General features: G+C 38.8%; 3 protein-coding genes across 3 annotated transcripts in view; all 3 read left to right on the forward strand.

Annotated features, from left to right (window-relative positions):
* Positions 1 to 199, forward strand: part of npvf (neuropeptide VF precursor) — a 2,129-nt gene extending 1,930 nt beyond the window's left edge. The window contains exon 2 of the mRNA XM_084738985.1: positions 1 to 199. This exon is cut by the window's left edge and continues 176 nt beyond it. Coding sequence (XP_084595111.1) covers positions 1 to 199 — 199 coding nt within the window.
* Positions 200 to 4,253: 4,054 nt separating this feature from the next.
* LOC146312851 (cytochrome c-like) lies at positions 4,254 to 8,318 on the forward strand. Its single transcript, XM_084739342.1, has 3 exons — positions 4,254 to 4,492; positions 4,996 to 5,173; positions 7,140 to 8,318. The coding sequence occupies exons 2-3, from the start codon at positions 5,005 to 5,007 to the stop codon at positions 7,298 to 7,300; spliced, it is 330 nt and encodes a 109-aa protein (XP_084595468.1). The 5' UTR covers positions 4,254 to 4,492; positions 4,996 to 5,004; the 3' UTR covers positions 7,301 to 8,318.
* A 1,819-nt stretch (positions 8,319 to 10,137) lies between these two features.
* Positions 10,138 to 22,569, forward strand: LOC146312852 (uncharacterized). The gene is made up of 18 exons (XM_084739087.1): positions 10,138 to 10,587; positions 11,604 to 11,724; positions 12,702 to 12,811; positions 12,939 to 13,058; positions 13,831 to 13,875; positions 14,032 to 14,058; positions 16,166 to 16,237; positions 16,368 to 16,430; positions 16,532 to 16,558; positions 16,654 to 16,698; positions 17,046 to 17,081; positions 17,154 to 17,234; positions 17,599 to 17,695; positions 17,918 to 18,057; positions 18,158 to 18,277; positions 18,716 to 18,845; positions 19,432 to 19,534; positions 21,077 to 22,569. The coding sequence occupies exons 2-18, from the start codon at positions 11,622 to 11,624 to the stop codon at positions 21,144 to 21,146; spliced, it is 1,389 nt and encodes a 462-aa protein (XP_084595213.1). The 5' UTR covers positions 10,138 to 10,587; positions 11,604 to 11,621; the 3' UTR covers positions 21,147 to 22,569.
* The last annotated feature ends 129 nt before the right edge of the window (positions 22,570 to 22,698 follow it).

Raw genomic sequence — 22,698 nt, forward strand, 5'->3', positions numbered from 1 at the left:
TGACAGGGCCCCGAACTCGACCCCCAACATGCCGCAGAGGTTTGGAAGGTCTTGGGAGTTGTTTCGAGTGTGTGCAGAGTGCCCTGGAGCCCAAGAAGCAGCCGAGCCGCCTCAAAGAGTTGGAGGGAACAGTCTGCACTGGAGGCTTCTGAGGACTCTGGCCAGTGCACAGTTATTGAACGCTGGTCTGCACTGGTAGGCAACTGATGCCCATAACAATTGATATATTTATGTATTTCTAAAAAGGAGGCACTAAATTTTTGTTTTGCAGTTAAAAAGAGATTCGTTTAACCAGTGTTATTTCATCTATAAAGTAAGACAAAGTCCATTTATTGTCCTCATTTTCCATCAGTCCATATTCTGATAAGCACACATTCCTCTAGACAGAGCTTGAGCTTATTTCCATTTCAGTTAAACATCCTTACATGTCTATGACTTCTGAATAACAAAAAATATATATTCTCTTCCCACAGGGCTGAAGATTTAGACTTTACGAGCAGCTCAGAAGAGGTGGAAATGCAAGAAAAAAACCTTGAAATTATGAAAGAGGATGAGATAAGCCAACACTGAGGTATACTGTAGTATGTAGATAACATACAGTGTTTTTACTGAAAGGACAAACGTTCTGAGTCAAAATGTGTATATTAATAGATAAGTTGAAAATATTAAAATGTATGAATCCCTTTAAATAAAGCTTTATTATTGCAATAGAAAATGCATATTGAACAATTATAATAAAAGTTTTCAAGCGAGTGGTTTGGGTTTTATTTCGCCCCATGTTTGAGTCTTCTGTGTTCTCATCATGAGAATTCTTATTTTTTCATTTTAAAACATATGCCTCATATGGATTTCTGCCTGAATCATGTCAGAAAGATTTGCTATGGTGGTTAGGGTTAGACCATTTTCCACACAGTAACACCTGACACCCCCGGCTTCCAGTACAGTTCCTCCTCCTTTCAAACAATTTACTCCATCTGCCAGTCAAAGAAGAAGTAGATCTATATAGGACAGAATAAGGTACAAAAAACAATATTTATTGACGAGAATATTTTTGTGTGGAATCTTATAAGTGAATATTGACATTAAAATAGATAGATAATAGAAAACACTAAAATGTAATACTGAGTTTTGGGTCTGCTACCTGGTAATTAGTCAGTTAAATGATTTTAAATTCAATATTTAATCAATCATCATGAATGTCAGTCCATTAATTTCCATCTTGCATTAGTTTAGAGTTGTAATCAGTGGTGGACTGTAATTAAGTACATTCAAATCAAGTACTGTACTTATTTTATACTTTACTTGAATTACATTTTATCCAATTTTATGCTTCTACACTACATCCCAGAGGTAAATACTGTACTTTTAATCCACAAAGGTGAAAAAAGGCTGTTTTCTGACTTTTTAGAGATACCTGATTCTCACAGGACAGTGGTGCTACTGACATTTGATGATCTTACAGACCATGATGCATTGCTGTAGATTAAACTAGCTACAGTGGCCTATAAAGTAGTTAAATGGATAGTTCATCTAACAATTAAAATTCAGTCATTATCTACTCACCCTCATGCCAAATGATGGGTGGGTTTTATTTTTTTAGTACATAAAAAATGCTGGAGTTTCACAGGAAAACAGTGTTGCAGAATCTTTCAAACAATGGAAGTGAATGGTGACCAGTTTTCAAATGTAAAAAAAACAAAAACAAAACAAAATTAAAACAGAAAATGCCTCCATTCTATTTGTCTGGTGCAGTTCCAGTCTCCTGAAGCCCAAACACACCAAATTGACTTGAAAAATGTTATTTATATTTACACCATGTTTTTAGCCTGAATCTTCACTGTAGATCCTTAACTTGGAGCCACGTTCACATGCACACCATCTGAACTGGGTGTGTGTGTTGTGACGGTGTGCAAACAGCATGTGCAGAATTTAGGAGACTAGGATTATGCCAGACAAGCAGTATGGAGGCCTTTTTTACAGATAGATAGTTTTTCAGTTGTTTTTTATGTTTGAAAATTGCTCCCAATTCACTTACAATGTTTGTACAATTCTGCAATGCTATTTTTCTGCAAAACTTCAGCAGTATTTTGTAGGCTAAAAAACTAAACCCGACCTTCAGTTGACATGAGGGTGAGTAGATAATGACTGAACTTTAATTTTTGGGTGAACTATCCCCTTAAAATGAGCCCAAATTTAAACATCCACAGCAGCATACTCCATACTTTTACTTCAGTAAGGTTTTGTGAATGCAGGACTTTTATTTTTAATAAAGTATTTTTACACTGTAATATTAGTACTTTCAGCAAAGGATCTGAATGCTTCCACCTCGGAGGAGTCCCATCATGTCCATATATTGTCTGGATAGACAGACAGACAGACAGACAGAGAGACAGAGAGACAGACAGGTCTCCATAGAAGCTGCTGCAGGAAAGTGTTAATCTTCTTTGAACTACAGATTATAAACACTGCTGCTCAGTGGCGTTGATCAAACGTGATAAAATAGTTTTATTTCATTTCAATTCTGTCAGACACAAAGTCACAGAGCAGTCCTGGATGTGTCTGTAAGCAGGACACAGACAGACAGACTGGAGCTCAGCTAACATCAGACAGACAGAGGAGGAACATCAACTTAACGTTACTGTGAATGAAAGATATCAAACTTGAAAGTTTACCTGGTTACTGTTCACCACGTTCACTCTCGACATGTTATTTTCTCTTTAGTTCTGCCTCATCCTCTCATCAAAGTTGTAATCTGCGGAATACAAAATATAATTTTAGATCTACTCATGCCCTAATGATGTATATGTATAAGTGTGTGTGTGCATGTGTGTGTGTGTGTGTGTGTGTGTGTGTGTGTGTGTGTGTGTGTGTGTGCGTGTGTGTGTCCTAAAAATGGATCTAACTCCACAAAAGCTGTAACTGAGGAAAAGTGATGTACTGTGAGTAGTAGTGAAGCTGTCAAGGATACTGGTGAGCCTTTGGCAAGACTGGTTCAGTACTGTAATTGACCACTAGAGGGAGACAAACACCAAGACCTTGTCTCCACAGAGGAATGTCTCTGGATCCCAAACCAATCCAGAGGGTATAAATCACAGGCTTCAGTATATAAATCACATTCACGATGCTTCAGATGACTAATTGGAAGCCCAAAAATGTACTTAGAAAATATTGTCCTCAATCTTTCTCCTTGTAAGAGGTAAATAAAAGTTCCAGTGCTGGGGGAACGTCCTATTCAGTCCTTCATCTCTCTGCCATGTTCCTGTACACCTACTGTACAGATGGGACAGATTCTGGAGCAGGGGCTGACTCAGTCTATCTGAGGGGCAACAATGAAAAAAGTAAAAAGGGCACCAGCTGTATGTGGTCATGATGCATTTATGATGAAAAGTTCCAAACCCTGGTTTAGATTAAAATTCATTATGTCCTCATTTAGTACAACTACTACACTTCTGTAATGAAAACACACTACATTAATGTATAAAATTGTGAGTTATGGCCAAAGGTGAGTTTGCTGTGGTCACCATGACCTTGACCACCAAAATCTGACTGAAATTGTAGCCAGGCCACCAACTCAGGAGGCTCATTCACACCAAAACAATCTAGATGGATAAATAGCACTACAGGTAAGACGTAAACTATGAATTTTTTATTTGGAGGTGAACTGATTCTTTAAATACAAAGTATTCTTCCCAAAAACTACTCAGATTAATATTTACTTTAAAAAAAACAGTTTTTTTTACCTTTATGATAGGATAGCTGTAGAGTTCTGCACACCTGCTCTTAGTTATTTATAGGATTGTTTGTGTTTTAATGCAGTCTTTAACAGGTATATTTTTGTATGTTATACTGTGAGCCCCTAACCTAAGGTGATTTTCTATGATTTTGTGATAGACAATAAAGCTTTTTGAATCTTGAATATTATTTTTGAGATCTGCTTTTATTCATCTTTGGTACTCCACCAAAAACCAAAGTTTACTTTTTACAACTTACTATTTATTCAAGGGTTGAACAAGGGGAGAACAGGGGATGTGGGGTGGGGGGTGGGGGGGGTCTGTGTTTGCCTCAGGCCCCAAAATGACTAAATCCACCCCTGCAGATGTAATGTAAATAATGCCTTTAAAAAGTAAAAATGACAGATTTAAACTTGCTTTGATTGTGACAGAAAGCTTTCCCATGCATTGTAAACATACCATACCTGCCGGTGGAAACTAAATGGGTGTGACAGACAGTTGGATTTAGCTGTGTCGTCTTCATTGAGTTGCGCAACAGAGTTAATAACATCTCATTCAACGAGTCGGCCGCTCCCATCTGAAATTTGAGATCTTTTGCGTTCAAGTTCAAATCCGGCCGTTTTCCTGAAACAGCAAGTTTACAACAAGGAACAGCTGGAAACCCCAAGTGATCAAACAACAACACAAACCCAACAAGTCTGACACTGAGGAGGGAGAGGAAACTTTCACCTGGAGGTACCTGAACTGCACACTCCCGTCAGGTAAAGCGCTGAAGTTTTTTTGTTACCTCTGAACTGTTTATTGTGTTTTCACCGTCTAACTCAGACGAAAAACGCCATGTTTCCATCGCTATGTACTGTGTGTCTGTGTTCACTTGTACTGCAGATGGTTTTCCTACTTCGCTGTTTAATTTTCCACGCAGTTTTCTGTTTGTTTGTCTCGATGTTTTCAATAGTTTTAACTGTTTAAATGCCCACAGCGATCTTTCTCATCCAGACTTGTAAGCAAATAGTTTAGTTTCAGTTTCACACCACAAACAGACTTTATAGGTCACTTTTTTTTTTAAACCTGTCAAGTTCTTTCTGTACATAATAAGCCTTCTTACTTTTCAACAATCCGGAAGTCAGAGGGTAACTTTACCACCCATGTGCCCTCAGCTACACTGTGTTTGTAATTCTTGTATTTTTCCACTCTCTTCATCCAGATTATTATCTCATGACTGACTAAAGCACAGACTAATTGCCACCTCTTCCTCTCCTGTCAGCTCCTGGTCATGGGGGACATCAAGAAGGGGAAGAAGGTGTTTATGCAGAAATGTGCTCAGTGTCATACAGTGGACGAGGGGGGACGCCACAAGACTGGACCCAACCTGTGGGGTCTGTTCGGGAGGAAGACAGGACAGGCATCTGGCTTCTCTTACACACAAGCCAACATCGATAAAGGTATGGATCAGTGTGATGCAGCTCATACACAACACCTCAGTTCAAAGAGGATCCATTGACAGACAGACTGATCTGAGTGCTGTCCTTAGATGTAAATAACTAACTGATCAAGATGCAACCAAAGCAACAGGCAAATTAGAAACACAGGAGCACATCTGCAGCCTGACTGTGTTCATAAGATCCTGGTCGAGCCTTAGAGTCACACTGACGTTTGTGACTCATTCATCACTAAAAAAAAAAAGGGGCATCAATCTGCCAGGACTTTTCTGGTTTTAAAGGCTGAATTACAGTAACGTGATGTGATTTTCTGAACTTAACAGGCTGTTCTAGCTGGTTATATGATTTGCCTTTACCCACTAAGTCTTTATATCCATATTACTGATAATAAATCATTAAAAATCTCATTGTTAATATTTTGTGAAAGCACCAAGTCATCTATATAATCATCTAATAATTGATCAATCGTTACAAGTAATTTTTTATGCAAAATGGCAGAAAATGCTGTTTTCGGCCTCTCAAATGTGGAGATTTACCAATTTTCTACACTTTCTTATCTTATTAAACTGAATATCTCATTTTAGACTGACAAAATGAGACATTTAAAGAAATCACCTCGGGATATGGATGGATTTTTATACATGATACAGACTTTTTATAGATGTGACAGCCCCAGATTAGACCATTATAGGATAACCACTAAAAAATGAAACAATTTGTACAGGGGCGAGTAAAAATTGGCTTTGAGCAAGTAGATTTATGACCCACTTGCCTAACTGGGAAAGTGGAAAAAAAAACATTCTTGTTGAACCCTGACCTCTGTTGCAAGGACAGCCTACCCTGGAAAAATGTGTGTTTTTGATTTTTGGGTGAACTGTCCTTTAACATAGGAGAATGGATCAAACCTGCACAGTATAGAATAGGAGACTTAACACTTAACTTTTGAAAAGTCCAAACAAGGAATGTGGAAGCAAGAGAAGAGGATGAATTCATCCCACTCTAGAGATTAACACATTCCAGTACAGACAATTCTGTTTTTCTGTTTCTATATCGTTAGCAAATTTGTCCAGAAACTGGATATATAGCTTGTCTGCTCTCACTCCTCAGTCTGTCCTCCATGTTGCGTTTGTTAAATTTTCCCTCCTCTCTAGCTCACAGGTGTGTCCTGATTCATCTCCTCCCTTCCCCACATTCCTCCTGATCAGGTGGAAAGTGTTATTCCATCCATTTTCTTTTCCTTTCTCCTCCTGTCTGCCACAAGCTGTATTCCCTGCACATTACCCCAAAAATACAAAAAGTCATCATTGGGATAGTTTGGATTGTACAAGCCAAACATCGCTCTCTCCAAAGCGACCACAATCCTTTGACAAACATAGTAATTTTACCAGAAGACCAGCAACTGTGTTCTGTGAGGTAAAATTACAGCTTTTGCCAAAGAAGTTAAGTTTGTGTTTGACATAGGCCTCTTTTTTAGGTGTCTAAAACATCTTGGACCCTGTCCTCAGAAGTTCATTGCTTAGATTCCTACACCAGTACTACAGTAGGTAATACACTGACTGGATAAATACCTCATACAATCCCACTTCAAACAATCTGAACTCTCCCTTTAATTTGTGTGGACTTCAACTGAGAATTGTATTTGTTTTAGCGTGGTATCAACTACTGTCTTTCCTCCCTACAGTTAATATAAAGTCTAAATGTGCCTCTGAATGTTTAGGTATGTGAGATATTTGTGTCACGGTTCCTCCTGTAGAGCTGAGAAGCAGCTTGGTTGATGTATTTTCTACATCTTGTAGTCAGAGCAGCAGGTCTGAACAGGCAGAACAGCTCTGACTCTGAGCTCTGCTCTGACATGAGGCAATAAAACCTAAACGCAGTCATCAGATGTGTGATAATGCATATTTGTTATAAACTCTACCAATAACATAATGTGTTAAACATGTCTTTTAAATGTGTGTGTTTGTTTTAGGTATCATATGGGGTGAGGACACTCTAGAGGAATACCTTAAAAACCCTAAGAAGTACATTCCTGGTACCAAGATGATCTTCAGTGGGATCAGAAAGAAAAAGGAAAGAAGCGATTTAATAGCTTATTTAAAGGACGCCTCCTCCTCCTCCTCTTCCTCCTAATGTACAGACAACACTGAACACACACGAGCAGCTGTGGACAGAAGCATTACATTCCTTTTCATTCAGTGTGCTGTTTGTTTTAATTTTGAGTTGCTAATTTACAGTAGTTTTTAAAATTTGCATCACTATATTGTGTTACATTACAGCATTGCTGCCACACTGTTTCTGTGTGTAGGAGACTGTTTTTAATTATCATATGAGTCAGCCTGCATGAAAACACAGCTACTCGAGACTTCTTAAAGAGCCAGCTGTCCTCTGGGGTTTTTCTACAAAATGGCTAAAACTTTTACTGCTGCTTGCACAGAAACCATACACTTTGCATTTAAATGTCACTTTTACTCTTAACGCACATTTTGTTACTGTTTTTTAAGGTTTATTTTTCTTATATATTTACTATTTCTTACATTGCTTTCTGTTTATTTCTGTGGGTTTCTGCTATAGTGTCAAAATATGGAAAAAAAAATGTGTTAAGTAATGCTGGACTGTTACTTTATTTTCTCCATTTTTTTTAAGGTAGAATATACATGATACTGACACTTTGTTTTGGTGTCTTGAACTTAGCAAAATGATGAGAAAATAAGAAAATACAGGCAGATCTCTGCAGATACAGACGCCACTGCACACTTCTAGTGGGTCATAAGAGATGATTTAGAGGGATTGTTTTTATATGAGTCTATACATTGTTTTCCTGCATACATTGCCTTTAAGCTACGGGTTGTAAAGACTTATTTTTATAAAGTTGCACTTTAAAGTGAGTATTTTTGTATTCAATACATGTTCAAAATTAATTTTTTTTTTGACTTAAGAACAGGAAGGTCAAACAGATTTGTTATTCACAATAGTCATTTTTAAAGTAATATTTACAGTCCTTAAAGTTGATCTGCTAATGCTAAGTACTTTCATTTACCTCATATTCTTTTTTACTTTTTTACTGTTTTCAACTCTGTTGTTTCTTTTCAACAGTCTTTGACCCTGACTTGAAAACGGATGTGGCAATAAAATAACCTGGTCTGTTCTTTCCACTGTTTGATTTTATTGTTTCCTTCCACTTTAAAATGACATGTTCAGTTAATCTTGTATTAATTTCATTTACTTGATGTGTTTAGTGGGTTGTGCAGTTTATTGTTTGGAATGTCTTTGGCTTCATCACATTGTATAAACACAATACAGTAAAGGAGGGCCGACAACAACATTATTCTAAAACACGTAATTATAGCTACAAAGAAAAGAAGAGAACATGGTACTTTTACGAGTAAATGCCATGTGTCAGGGATGTTTTGGAGTTTAAATATACCTGTCAGCTTCAGTCAACTAAGTATTTGGCTGACAGATTCCACCTTTCATGTCAGACATATTGTATATCATAGTGAATACATCAGCAATAGTGGCAATACCAAAAATAACCACAAAAACTTTACAACTAAAAGTCCTGCATTGAAAACCTCACTTAGGTAAAAGTACAGAAGTATTAGCATCAAAATATATTTAAAGTAACAAAAGTAAAAGTGCACAATGGCCCATTCCAGAGTAATATATATCACTGGACTATCATTTTTAATGTTTTAATGTGTTCGTAACTTTAATGTTGCAGCAGGTCAAGGTGAGGGTCATTTTAAAGGGAAAATTCTGCTCTTTTCAGGTGCATGCAGTGTGAAAGCAGTAAGTTCCCCAGTGCATGCTATATTAACCAAGAAAGCTGAGTTTTCCAGCTGCATAATCTCTTGTTCCTCCTGCATCCATAAGCCATAAGTGCCCACATATACCAGGATACATTGCATGCAAGCTTCATATGCTACCCAGTGTTGGAGAGTAATAATCCAAGCTGAAACAGCCTGAGGTTTTTCCTGCATCCAATAGAGCCCAACTGATACTTGATTTTTTCAGCTGATGCCGATAACAGTATTAGTAAAAAAAAAAAAAAAAAAAATATATATATATATATATATATATATATATATATTAATTCTGATAAACATATTGGAATGATGCTTCAAATGTTGCTATCAAACACTTGTGACAAAGATATGTAAACGGAGGCAGGATATGTTGTACTTAAACAATAAATTTTGTCCAAAATTATATCAACTTTCACTGGTATTTTAAATAGTTATGAATAAACAAAATAATATATATATATTATATACAGGAATTAAACAATTACATTTAAACAATTTAACAAAAATAATCAAATATACATAAAACACATAAAAATGCTACCTATAAAACAAAAAAAAATCAAAACAATTAAAACAATCTGCATTATGTTCAGTCCAAAAAATGGTGCATATTGACCGATATATACGCCGAGAGGATATAGACCAGTATAGCTGTGATAGACCAATATCAGTCAGATAATATCAGCACAACAATATATTGGTTTGGCTCTGGCATTCAGTGACATCACAGTTTGTAAAGAAGGGCAGCAGAGTTTGCTGCAGGAGATCTCAGCTTTCTCAGTCAGTATCATACACGAAGGAATTTATGTCTTCAGAAGACTACATTTACCTTCAACATCAACTGAACATCCACTTAATATATAATAATAGGTAATAATTTATCAGTTTTTATTTTATATTAATATTCCGAGTCTGCAAAGAAACTAATAACTAAAGTTAGACCATCAAATATATCTAGTGGTGTACTTTTTCATATCAGTATGACTGGGGTAAAATAAAACAACTTTTGAGTAAATTTACATGGTTACATTCCACCACTGTGCAGAGTGATGGAGTTATGAAAGAATGTGGAATACTGATTTTAATTGTATTTCTGCCATGAAATGAAATGTCCAGCAGATGGTGCCATTTCACTGCTGAAGAGTCCAGCAGCACCACTGTGGATGTGGAAACGTGCCAAACCGACTGTAGACACGCTGATTTCAAACACCAGTGCCATCCCAGTTACCCAGTCAGCTGTAGTGAAGTTGAAGCAGATGCCACACCAGTTAATGAGCCTGTGATCTAGTCAGACCCGCTGGGACTCCTGGCTGCCACCGCTCAGGGCTCTCTGGAGAGAAAGGTCCTCCTCCTCCTCTTCCTCCTCCACCTCCTCCTCCTCCACCACCTCAATTGTGTTGTTATTGACCGGCGAAGGGAAAACAGCGGGTCGATAAGTGGATCAGATTTATTAGCGGCGGGTCCAGATTGGCTCCAGCAAGCCAGATGTCAGAGGAGCCACAGTGTGTGGAGCTGACTGCACACCAACGAGCATTTCATTTAGGTTCGAGGAGACAGACAGACAGACAGACAGACAGACAGACAGCGTGTCTGCAAGATTTCAAGTGGAAGGTAAGGATAATCTTGTGCATTAAAATCCAGGGATGTCATTGCTTTTATTTAAGGTTCCTGCATCATCAGGACATTGATATTCTGCATGTCTAATGAGATAAAACATAGTGGATGTTGAGACATAATTGCATTACTCAGTGAAGCTGGTGCAGCAGATTTTCTGCAAAACACACGTGGTTCAACACGGGATGATTATTTTCTAAGATTTATAACATCTCCCTGCTTCCACTATCACTGACCTGCATGAACAAGATCAAATGTGAGCATGCTGGAAATATTTGTGTGAATGGATCTGACTGTGACAGCCAGTTACTATTGTTGACTTGTGTCTGTCATAAAGTGTCAGAGGTCATAATAATCCTGAGTGGTAGCAGGTCTAATTCTGGCACAGGGCTGACGGGGGGGTTGGTTGATTCACGGCTGGAATTACAGCGGTGTCTGCATCTGCTGCAGTGAGGAGCTGCAACAAGTTTATTATGCTGTGAGGACAGACTGCATGTCATAAAATGAGGGACATGGACTGAACATGACTAATAATCACCCAAACACACAGAACACAAATTTTCTTGTTCTTTTTTCTTATCTTACAGTCAAATCTAACTGTATAATCCCTTATCACTTTAGACAGATAAAGATTTGTTTTATAGAGTTAATAATTAATCCATTAATTCACTGACAATTTAGGACTATGTATATGTTGTAGTGATGATTTATGTGTATATCATCGTAGTAATGGTGATGTATACATATCATCATTATAATTATAATGCAAATGTACTGCTTTATCTTCTGTGTAATCTATACATTTCATTGTTATTATCAGTAAAGCATATTGAATCAGAGAAAAAAAGGGACAGAGTCTTCAGAAGGCTGAGGGAGTGATCAAATAGTGACACCCTCTAAAGGGAGGAAGGAAAAGTGACAGCTGCCAGTAAGTGCATTAAGCTCAGGCAGCAGAAATAGAGTGTGTGTTTGTGTGTGTGTGTGTGTTTGACAGCTTGTGTTGTGTGTTGCAGGGAAAGTAAAGCAGTAGGATGGACCTGGTCAAGATTGCAGTGTCCTTCCACATTCTTCTGTGTCCTGCGTGGGGTCTGTCCCGTCACTCTTCCATAGACAGCATCCTTGCCGCCCGCTCAGGTAATATTATGTGTGACTGAATACATGACACATATAATTAGACCTGCAACGATTAATCAATTAGTCAACTGAAAGAAAATAAATAAAAGAAGACATTTGAGGACGTCACTTTGGGCTCTAGGAACATTTTTCACATTTTTGAGGGATATTTTCAATAGACAAATTAATTGATTGATTGTGAAAATAATTGGCAGATTAACTGATAATGAAAATAATCATTAGTTGCAGACCTACATGTAATGTGACCAAGTGCAATATCCAAATCATCATCAATCTGCAATTTTTTGGTAAAGGAAAAGTGTGTGACAAAACTACAACTACAACTACTACAATTACAATTAGGATCCTGTATCGATTCTCAAAACACTGTGTCATGATATTTTGATACATGCAAAGATTTGTGGCAGTAGTTAATTTTGTGTTGCGTTTAATCCCACGGCTCCTAAAGAGCAGAGTTGTCATCTATATTCACTATTCTGTTTGCATAAATAGTTAAAATGAAAATTGTGATGGAAGAGTGATCATTCTCACTATTTGTGAATCACATCACAATCACAGTATCTATTAAAATAATCTCATGATGTCTGTTGTTTTGGGGTTCCTATGTTGTGAAATTAAGGTGAATCAAAACCCTTTATAGTGATCCAGGAACAAACATTTAACATTTAAATGCATCAATCTGGTGCACTTTAAAAGGAAAGAAGGCTAGATCAGTTTTTTCATCCCAAATTGACCCAGTAATTTAAATATACAGAATGATAATAAATGGAAATGATGGACCTCTCATACATAAAAAATAGTCTTGAAAACTCGTAGGTTTTGTACAGGACCTGCAAATGCACATAAAACAGATACTGAATCTCCCTTAAAAGTTGTATTTATTTTAAATATTAGGAACAACGCTGTAATTAAAAAAAAAAAAAATGTGTTCAGTCAGAAACCACCCTGGTGACGTGTGCTGTTTGTCCTCCTCTCAGCTTTCAGGTTGCTGGATGAGCCGTTGAGGTTTGAACCCTGTTGCCTCATGTCACCACCTCCGCCGCCGCTCTTCCCTCCGCCACCTCAGCTGTGGAAGCGCGGCAGCCCCGTAGGTGTTCGCAAACACATCAACGTCTGCGTTCATAAATACACCTCATTTGTACTCATTTGTATGCTCACAGTAGGCCACTGATTGAAACCCTGTTCTCTGTTATCTTGTGTTTGTTTGACTGCAGGATGGTGTGAGCATCTTAGACCCGAGTGTTTTTGGAGGAAAGGAGCAGGAAAAACATAAATCTGTGATACCTGGGTGCTTACCTGGACCCCCAGGACCTCCAGGACCCCAGGGTCCAGAGGTAAGACACCTTTTTTCAAAATGCTACACAATGTTGGAAACATTTACCATCTGATTAAAAGGACAGTTCACCTCAAAATATAAAATACATATTTTTCCTCTGACCTGTAGTGCTATTTATCCATTTAGACAGTTTTGCTGTGAGTTGCTGAATTTTTGAGATATCAGCTGTAGACTACAAAGAAAGTAATTTCTATAGATTCTACTGCAGAAAAATGTTTAGATCTTACTGCAGATTTTACTGCAGACAGAAAGTAATTCCGTTACATTCTACCATAGAAAGAAAGTAGTTTTTTTACATTCTACTGCAGAAAAAAAGTAGTTCCTTTAGATTCTACTGTTGAAAGAAAGTCGTTCAGTACATAATACCGCGTAAATAAAGTAGTTCCTTTAAATTCTACTTCAGTAGTTCCTATATGAACCTGCTCACAACAAAGTCAGTGGATTATCTTGAGTAAGTGGGTCATGATTTCTAGAAAGAGATGTTGTTGTTGAAGTTTTCAAATGCATTGAGCACCAGAAGCCGAGTCCCAATCAGTCCCCCCAAAAAAAGTATATTTTTGATTTTGAGGTGAACCGTCCCTTTAAATCACAGCACGTCCATCAGACTGTGTAATCAGCCTGCTGTAGCCATTCTGAGACAGTAGATGGACATGTTGTTAAACAGACATGGAAATGAAACAAAATTACCTTTTTAGTATTGATTTTTCTACAAATGTACCACGCTCTGTTGGTGTATGTGAGCTGGATATAAATTCATTGTCATTTCTCAGGGTCACAGTGGATTACCTGGCATCAGAGGACCAAAAGGGGAGAAGGTGTGCGTTTGTTTTTTTTTTTTTGTTTTTTTTTTTTATGTCTTGAAATATGTCTCTAATGTATTTTGCTGCAGAAATATTTGTGCATGTGTCCTTGTGTCCCTCTCTCCTCTAATGAGTGCTCCATCTCCGCTCCTCTCATTTGTCCTCCTCCAGGGAGAAATTGGACGTCCAGGGTCAAAGGTGAGCCACTCCTCCCCTCCTGCATGTCTCGCTCTGCTCTCTCTGGTCCATCTTCTGTGTCCTTGGAATAATGGGATCTGGATATCTCTCTCTGTGTCTCCGCTGTCCCCTCTACGCATCCTCAATCTTTGTGATGTGATTTGTCTATTGATGTGCTCAGAATATCCTCTGCAGCTGCTAAATGGGTCATGCTACATTAGCCTCAGTAGCCACTCTAACCACGTAGCAGAGTTTGATCTCATCCCTGTATGTCTCCAGTCGTCCTCCCGCGCCTTACCTCTCTGTCATCCCCCTTTTCTTCTGCGTCTTCCTTCTCTCTCCTCCATTTCTTTGGCCTGACTCCATTAGCTGCTCATACTGGACTCCAGTCCTGCTGATCCAGCCTCTCCAGCACTCCACTTCTGCACTTTAATCTCCCTAAGTGCTTTTGCTCTCCATGATAAATCACTTCACACAGCAGCAGCAGGTCCGTGTTGTCTCTACAGGCTGGTGTTTTAATGACGGGCAGCTAAATTAGAGCACGCTGCTAGCATGGCAGCTGATCTGGGATCCTGGTCCAGGTGTCACAGAGATGTTAGGGCTGTTGTGTAATATATTTGGCTCTCCTGCTTGCACAGAATTGGCAAAAGAGGAAGCTCAATTAAGCCTTTATTCCTGTCCACTAATTAGCAAATCTCAGTAGAATTGTTAAAGTGTTGCACGTCCTCTGTCCTCTGCCATGTCCCGTTAGGAAATCAGAGGCAGTCAGTCTATTATGCTATGCTATTTGTTTCTGACCCTTATTTAATTTAATCTGGTTTGTTTTTATGAAAACCATGAGCTCCTTTTCAGGGCAGTGGAATAAGCGTCTTAACATACATAAAAAGTTGCTGATCATCAGCATATACAGCAAAGTACCAAAGCAGAAATCAGTCCAAATGTACAGGAATAGCTTGACATTTTAGGAAAACTGCTTATTTTCTTTCCTCTCAGGACATTGATGAGAAGATCAACACTGGGAGAAGTTTTAAGGCAACCAGCAGAGATTCCACATCGTCTCTACACCCGCCCAAGAAATAGCCTGACAAATACACCATAGTAAAACTACAACTTGTCTTTTTTTACATTTCACATAAATGATATATAATGTGTTAACTAGTGGACTTCAGAGGTGCAGGTAGTTAGATTTCATTATGTTTTGACAAAGCCAGGCTAGCTGTTCCAGACTGTTTTCAGTATTTATGTGAAGCCAAGCAACTCTAACTGTCTGCTGGTGGTAGAGTGGTATTTATCTTTTCATCTACCTCTTGGCATGAAAGTGAATAAGCCTGCCGAACTAATTCATTACAGGCAAAATATGCAGCATTGTTAATTAATAAACCATTCAAAGTTGGCCCCTCCTGTTTGGCTCAACGTACAAGAGAGAAGGAGAGAGACATAGGCTATAAATTAAGAAAGTGAGCGGTGTTAGCCAAAACAAATCAGTCAATAGAGAAATAAAACTTTATTTTCTGATTGTTTCACAGCAGTCACATTCTGAAGCATGAATAAACGGGCTCACACCTCCGTACAACGCCAGAGTTTGTTTGAACACAGCTGAAGCAATCCTCAGTCTGCTCTGCCTGTGTGTATATCTCACTCTGCAGCTCTCACAGACAGAGAGCACAGATAAGAGACGGAGAATGGGATGTAACCATTGGTCAACAACTTCAAATCCTGTCTGTTGGCTGGGGACTTTAAAGTAGAACTGCATCCCGAGCACAGCAGAATATGAGAAGATGAAAAAATACAGGCAGAGGGCAGGGTCTCCACACTGCTAGTGGGTCAAGTGTTAGGTTAGATGGATTGTTTTTGTATGAGACATTCATTGTTTTTTAGGAAAATTCTGCATAGTGTACCTTTAAGTTTTGTACTGACTCAGAATGCAAATTATTTTATGCAAGACAACAAGGCTATAACATCATTCTGTTGATGATCAGACTGCTAAGTGGGTCTGTTGCAAAATCCATTATGCAGTTTAAAGGCCAACTCTTTCAGCTTCATGCCTGCAGCAAGTTCAATCAAGAGGGAGCAGAAAATACATCAATAGTTTGACTAAGTGTGGGCACTGATGTGTGTGTTGCTGTAGGGCCGCACAGGGGCTCCAGGCCTCCCAGGGAAACAAGGACTACCAGGATGGCCTGGTCCAGAGGGACCCAAGGTAAGTCTCCTGGTATCACTCCAGGTACTGAAGTGATGAACACATTTTTGAATAGCTTGAGTCCACTGACGGGTTTTACATGTTTATACAGCATTAGACAAATACAGTATAAACCATCATGTTTTTTTAGGGTGAGAAAGGGGATCCAGGACTCATGGGCTTACCAGGACTGAGGGGACCACCAGGGACAAAGGTTAATCACACATTTACATCATACACACATTTATGTTTGTTAGGAAGAAAAAAAATCTCCTGGATCTTGTCTGTTGTTATATTCTTCATGTATCTTTTCAGGGTTTGCCTGGTTACAAAGGAGAGAAGGTAAACTCAGAATCCCCTCCTAAAGTGCTGCTGTTTGTCACAACAAAAGTATGACATCCTTTATTTAATGTTTCTGTCTGTTTTCTGTTTAAAAGGGGGCTCCTGGTGACTCTGGAGCAGCAGGACCCAAAGGCGATAAGGTTGGTGGAAAAATGTAATTTTCTTTCATTGCAAATTGTCTCTGATAATATTGCGTTGTGTAACTCTTTGCGGTCTGTTTATCCTGGACTTAATCTTCACCTCATGCTGTGTTATAATGGACTTAATCATTTGATTCAGCTGTGAAAATTTCTACAACACTTATTGGTTAGAATCCGAAGTGGTTCATTACTTGAGACTTTTTTTTCAGGTCTTCTAGGACACTTCAAGCTCTCTTGAGTCCTCTATCTCAGACACAGATTAAATGAATATTAAACATTTTATGAGCGCCTGCTCTGCTGAGTTAATGGCTTTTCTCACATCAGGCTCTCATTTTGTCTCGATTTAGGGCTCCATCGGTTTGCCTGGGATGCTTGGGCAAAAGGTAAGAATGATTCAGTAATGAGTACAGTAAAGATTATGACTCACACTGACTATTCATCAACTCCTTTCCCAGGGTGAGCAGGGACCAAAGGGAGAGCAAGGAGTCTCGGGGAAGAGAGGACCTACAGGACGGCCTGGGAAAAGAGGCAAACAGGTGATGAAAGACGAGGAAGAATGACGCAATAGTGCACAGTGTGTTTAGTTTCCTCTTTACATATTATGTGTATGTTTGACATTAAGGTTGTCAGAAGTTTGGATACTTAAATACTTTTTCAATACTGCATGTTCTAAGTATAAGTAAGCATGCTCTAAGTATAGACTTCTGTAGGGGCTGCGGGTTCTTCGGCATCTCAGATCTTCTCTATCTACACATTTATATATACACATGCACACAAATGTTTTCCCCTGGACGATCACAGCTGTGCGCAAGTGACAGTGGGATGTAGGTCACCTTCAGTGTGTGTGTGTGTGTGTGTGTGTGTATTTTCTAATATTGGGATGTTGTCTGGTTTGCACAGGGTACAAAGGGCCAAACTGGAGCCTCAGGAGTCGTGGGCCCCCAAGGTCCCCCAGGTCCACCCGGCCATCCAGGGCCACCTGGTTCACCTGCCTCAGGTACGGCACTGCTGTAACTAACACACTCAACCACAGATTGGTTCTGATTGGTGATGTGTGGTCATTCTGTGGTGCTATGAACAACAGACCACTGAATGAATTTTGTGCCAAATGTAGAGCGAGTGTGTCAGGGTGATGCAGGAACCACCATGATGCCGTTTATTTCACAATAATGACCTGCTAACTGTGTGTGCTTCTCATTTTTTGTTTTGTTTTTTGCAGGTCTCTATCTAGTAGGGGAAAAGGGAGAGAAGGGTCTTCCAGGTCCACCGGGTCGCTGTGACTGCGATTCCATTCTCGGAGCGAATAATGCTCCTTTTGGAAGCTACACACAACGTGGCAGCACAGAGAAAGTCCCTGCAGTAAGGCCCCCCACAAATAATATTGTCTCCTTCAACATTACCATCCAAACTACACTGAGATGATTTTCAGTCACTGTCACTTTCTCCTGTACGTGTGTAGATATTTGTGGTAAACAGTGAGGAGGAGATGGAAGGTCTACATCTAAACAACGCGTTAGCATTCAGGAAGGATCAGAGGGTTCTCTACTTTAAAGACAAAGATGGATGGAAGCCCATACAGGTAAAAGTTAGTCAGGGGAGGAATGTCTGGCCTGTAGTGCTATTTATCCAACTATAGTGTTTTGGTGTGCTTTGCTTTGCTTTTTGGAACTTGTTGGCACAAGTCCTGTGGTGCTCAAAGCACCAAAAAATACATTTGAAAAACTCAGCAGCAATGTCTCTTTCCATAAATCATGACCCGGTTGCTCAAAATAATCCACAGATCGTGTTGTGAGCAGTTTTGTGTAGGAACTACTTTCTGTCTGCAGTAGAATCTACTGGAACTACTTTTTTCTAATAGAAAGAAAGTAGCTCTTACATGAACACATACACACATACATAAACTTTTTTTCCACTTAATTAAGCCTAGCCTTGACATCTTTCTTACAGACCACTAAAGCCAAACTCACTGTGTAAGATTTCTCATCGTTCATTGTTTGTGTTCTCACAACCTGTCCAGCCCTTCCAGCCGTTCCAGTCCACAGAGAAAATCCCGGACAGAGTTGGTGTGTGTGGGGATGGAAAGGTGCAGGCCCAGCATGGAGAGGAGTGTGACGATGGAAACCAGATTGTCACTGATGCTTGTCTCAGTGAGTTACATGCATCTCTTGCTCAGCTGAACACATACACACCGGTAATGTAGAGATAAAGAAGAAAAGTGGGAGAATGATCTACAGACAGTGATTCTAATAATTGCTGTAAGTTGTAAATTGTTTTTAAAATACGTTATTCACTTTATGTAATGAAGAATGTATCAAGAATAAAGATAAACACTTATTTTAAAAAAACAGAATTCCCATAGAAACACAAAGTAGGTTAGGCTTTTTGCTGCACAAACAGCACCATGCTGTTCTGTGCCCAGCAGCTCATGAGACGCCCTGCTGAGTGTAACTACAGTGCACCACAGTCTGAAGCCACATGGCAGAGGATAAAAGCAGCGAGCACTGTGAAACCTTTCCTTGATCTTTCATTAATCTCACCCTCTCTTTTCCTGCCATCCTCTTCCTTCTCTCTCCTTCTCCGTTCAATTCAATTAGCAGAAAAATGCTGTATTGGCATCACTGAAACACACAGGAGTGCCAAAGCAATTAGTAACGTCATCTCTCTCCCTTCCCTCCCTCTCTCTCCTAACTCTGCCACTGCGTACTCCTCATCCTCTGTTCTTCGTAACTTCAGACTGCAAGTGGGCCTACTGTGGAGACGGCTACCGGCATGAAGGCATGGAGGAGTGTGATGGAAAAGACTTTGGTTATCAGACCTGCAAATCTTATCTTCCTGGGTATGTTCACTGAGAGTGTCAGAGTGCAAACACAAACATACATCACTTATACGGGTACACTTTGCTTCTAAAGGCCAGCATTACACAGAGATCTTTGATGCCAAGTTTGCACAATGCAGCTCCTTTTCAATCAGCGGCGCATTTTTATTGCACCCATCTGATGATTTAAAGGTCACTTGAGTGAACTACTGTACTTTTACTATGATGTCATTGAAACCATCCAGAGATGATGATGTATTATTTTGGCACCAGTGACTGTACAATATTTTAGATGCTTAAATCACACACCTCTGCATGCTTTATACTTACTCTTACTTTATACTATATTTAAGGTATTTTAAGCAGTCCTAAAGAAAGTTGATTGTTCAGTCTCATTCCCAGTTTGTCAAGTACTGACGCTTTGGAAATGAGATTCAGCAATCGACTATTTTACTGATCTGTGATTGGCCAAAGACTCCCGTCGCAAGCTAGATTTTCTAAAGCCTGAAAACAGAGCCAAGACGAGGAGCAGAGGTCTAATTTCCTCTCAGACCACTTGAATTATAACATGCGTAAAGGTTGTGTTTATGGAACTTTTGCCCAGCCCTACTTAACCCAGCTTTAAGTGTATATTCAAACATTTTGGGGCAATATACATATTTGCTTTCTTGCTAAGAGTTTAGAAGATTGCTACCACTCTCATGTCTGTATGCTCAGCATTAGGGCTGCATAATGTAGTAAAAAAAAAAGTCATGTTGCAGTTTTTTGACCAAAATTGCGATATGAAAAACAATTAGCGGGAATGATCGTTTTAAAACCCACAACATTCTTGCTGTGAGGCAAAAGTGCCAACCACTATTTACCTTTATCAGAAAATTCAGAATCTGCAATTTGGATATTGCACTTGGACATATTGCAATTTCAATAACATTTTGATTAATTATGCAGTCCTACTTAGCATTAAGATTTCAAGGAGAGAGAAACAGCTAGCCTGGCTCTGCCCAAGATTAAAAAACAGCAACCACCACCTCTAAAGCTCACTTATTTATGCATTTTATCTGATTTGATTAATCTGTACAAAAGAAAAAAAAAACTGGAACCCCCTGGAACTCACTGCTCCCAGCCATGAAAAGGTTCTTGGACTGTGTCTGCCTGCATAATCACAACTTATCATTTTTAAAATTTGGTTGTTGTGCAGATGAAACAACCAAAGTAATGATGGTATTAATTAATGAGCTGTTAAAGTGTTGATGAAGCTGACTTTATATCTTTGGAATAGAGGCAGGCTAGCTGTTTCCCCATGTTTCAAGTCTGTATGCTAAGCTAGGCTAATTGACTCCTGGCTCTAGTGACAATATACTGATAAAATATAAAATACACAATGCACAAGTAGAAAAAGTTAAAATACACTGTGCAATATCTTCTCATTTCACTCTGCAACAAATCAAATAAGCATATCTTCCTAAATGTGGAACTATTCCTGAGAGAAAATTGTGGAAATGTGGAGGTACCGAGTGTGAATATAAGCATATACTTAAAAATAATTTTCCATGTCTTCTGCAGGTCCTTTGGGCAGCTCAGATGCACAGACTCTTGCCTCATCGATTCCACTGGTTGCAAGTATTTCACCTGAACTGCAAAGTGAAAAAAAAGACCAGATTGCAGCTCTGCAGTTCCTCTTTCTGATCATGGGGACTATACTTCTACTGAAGTCTCACTCCTTAAAAAAGAACTGATGGACTGAGAGAGAGAGTACTGAAGGGAAGCTCTTGTGCCTGCTCTGAGCCATGAAGAGTCATGGGAGTCAGCTTTGAACCGACTGTCTCCCCTGCAGGTTTAATTCTTTCTTTGGCCTCAGGGAGCAGCTTCCTGTTACTGTCACTCCATCGGCTACAGCACTGTTATGGACACTGGTGATGGCGGGGAACATTTTAATGATTGTATCATATGAAATAGTGACATTGTGTATGACTTGCTGACTGTTGATGCAGAAATAAGCTATGTTCTCAACTTCTTTTGTAATGACAGAGAAAAAAAGAAGCCTTTTCTAAAAGAGGCAGTGATATATTGAAAATATTTGTACTGTAGTATGCAAATCAGGGGTGTTTAAATGTGTTTATTCCTGTACGATGTATTACAAAACATGTATTTATGAAGTGCAATGCTGTGATACTGCATGTTAAATGTGTACCAGCGCACAGCGAACTGCTTTAACTAGTGCTATAAATGTACCAGCCAGAGTGTGGCCCTCTAGAAGTGAATGTACAAATACCTGACATGAGGAAAATGAATGTAATACAGCAACCACAGAAGAAGAAAAATACCTGCAGCATGAAGAAACTGTTCAGTTCATCAAAATTAATTCAGTCAAATGTGATTAGTGGATAATCTGCCTGCATGATTGTAAATTTCATAAAGTACTGTAAACTAATAAAGATTAGGCCCACAACTCGTGTAGTTTTTTTAAACAATGGCTTTATTCACAGGTTTACACACTATATCATCCACAATCAGAGACATACCAGGGGCCCAAAAGTTGTAAAACAATTGATAAAAAAAGTGAGACTTAAATATCTCACAGAGCTTTAAAATGTTATAAAATGAATGTATTGTTTTAAAGTCATATCTGAAATGTTTTGCTAATGATTTTTGGATTTGTGAATATAAAATTTGGTCAAAATGGTAAGCAAATTAATCAGAACTGTGAATAGAGATTCCTGTAAAACACTGTCAAAAGGGGAAGTTAAGAAAACTTTAAAAAGTAAGGCAAACAGGTGCAAAGCTTTATTGAGTTGATCAAGTGAGTGCTAATTTGCTGGGTCAACATAGGTTAGAAGTTCACTCAAAGCACTATTTTAAGTTTGTCAGACTTAACATTACAAGTCAAATAGACGCAAGTACTAAAATTCACTCAAAGTACTATTTGTCAAAGTTGTTATTCACATCTTCTCATGTATTTAAGTCATGATAACTTTAAACTATTGCATTTGATGAACTGGAAACTGTATGTTCCTCTTAAAGTACCATAAACTACAGTATACGCTTTTCTTTTGTTTATTTTCAAAACATTAAGGAGTTTGACTTAATTCCTTTTTTTTTCTTTTCTTTTTTTTTTTTTTTACAGTGTATGAGGTGAATGAAGTTCAATAACACCAGAGGGGACAGCATCAAAGACCACTGAGAGA

The sequence above is a fragment of the Lutjanus erythropterus genome, chromosome 16 (assembly GCF_056507025.1).
Source record: "Lutjanus erythropterus isolate fLutEry1 chromosome 16, fLutEry1.hap2, whole genome shotgun sequence".
NCBI lineage: Eukaryota > Metazoa > Chordata > Actinopteri > Lutjaniformes > Lutjanidae > Lutjanus > Lutjanus erythropterus.

Coding starts and splice junctions, on each gene's coding strand:
- LOC146312851 (XM_084739342.1), top strand. CDS start 5,005: ATGGGGGACATCAAGAAGGGGAAGAAGGTGTTTATGCAGAAATGTGCT. Junction 5,174..7,139: donor ACAAGCCAACATCGATAAAG/GTATGGATCAGT, acceptor TGTTTGTTTTAG/GTATCATATGGGGTGAGGAC.
- LOC146312852 (XM_084739087.1), top strand. CDS start 11,622: ATGGACCTGGTCAAGATTGCAGTGTCCTTCCACATTCTTCTGTGTCCT. Junction 16,238..16,367: donor CTGGTCCAGAGGGACCCAAG/GTAAGTCTCCTG, acceptor ATGTTTTTTTAG/GGTGAGAAAGGGGATCCAGG. Junction 18,278..18,715: donor ATGGATGGAAGCCCATACAG/GTAAAAGTTAGT, acceptor CAACCTGTCCAG/CCCTTCCAGCCGTTCCAGTC.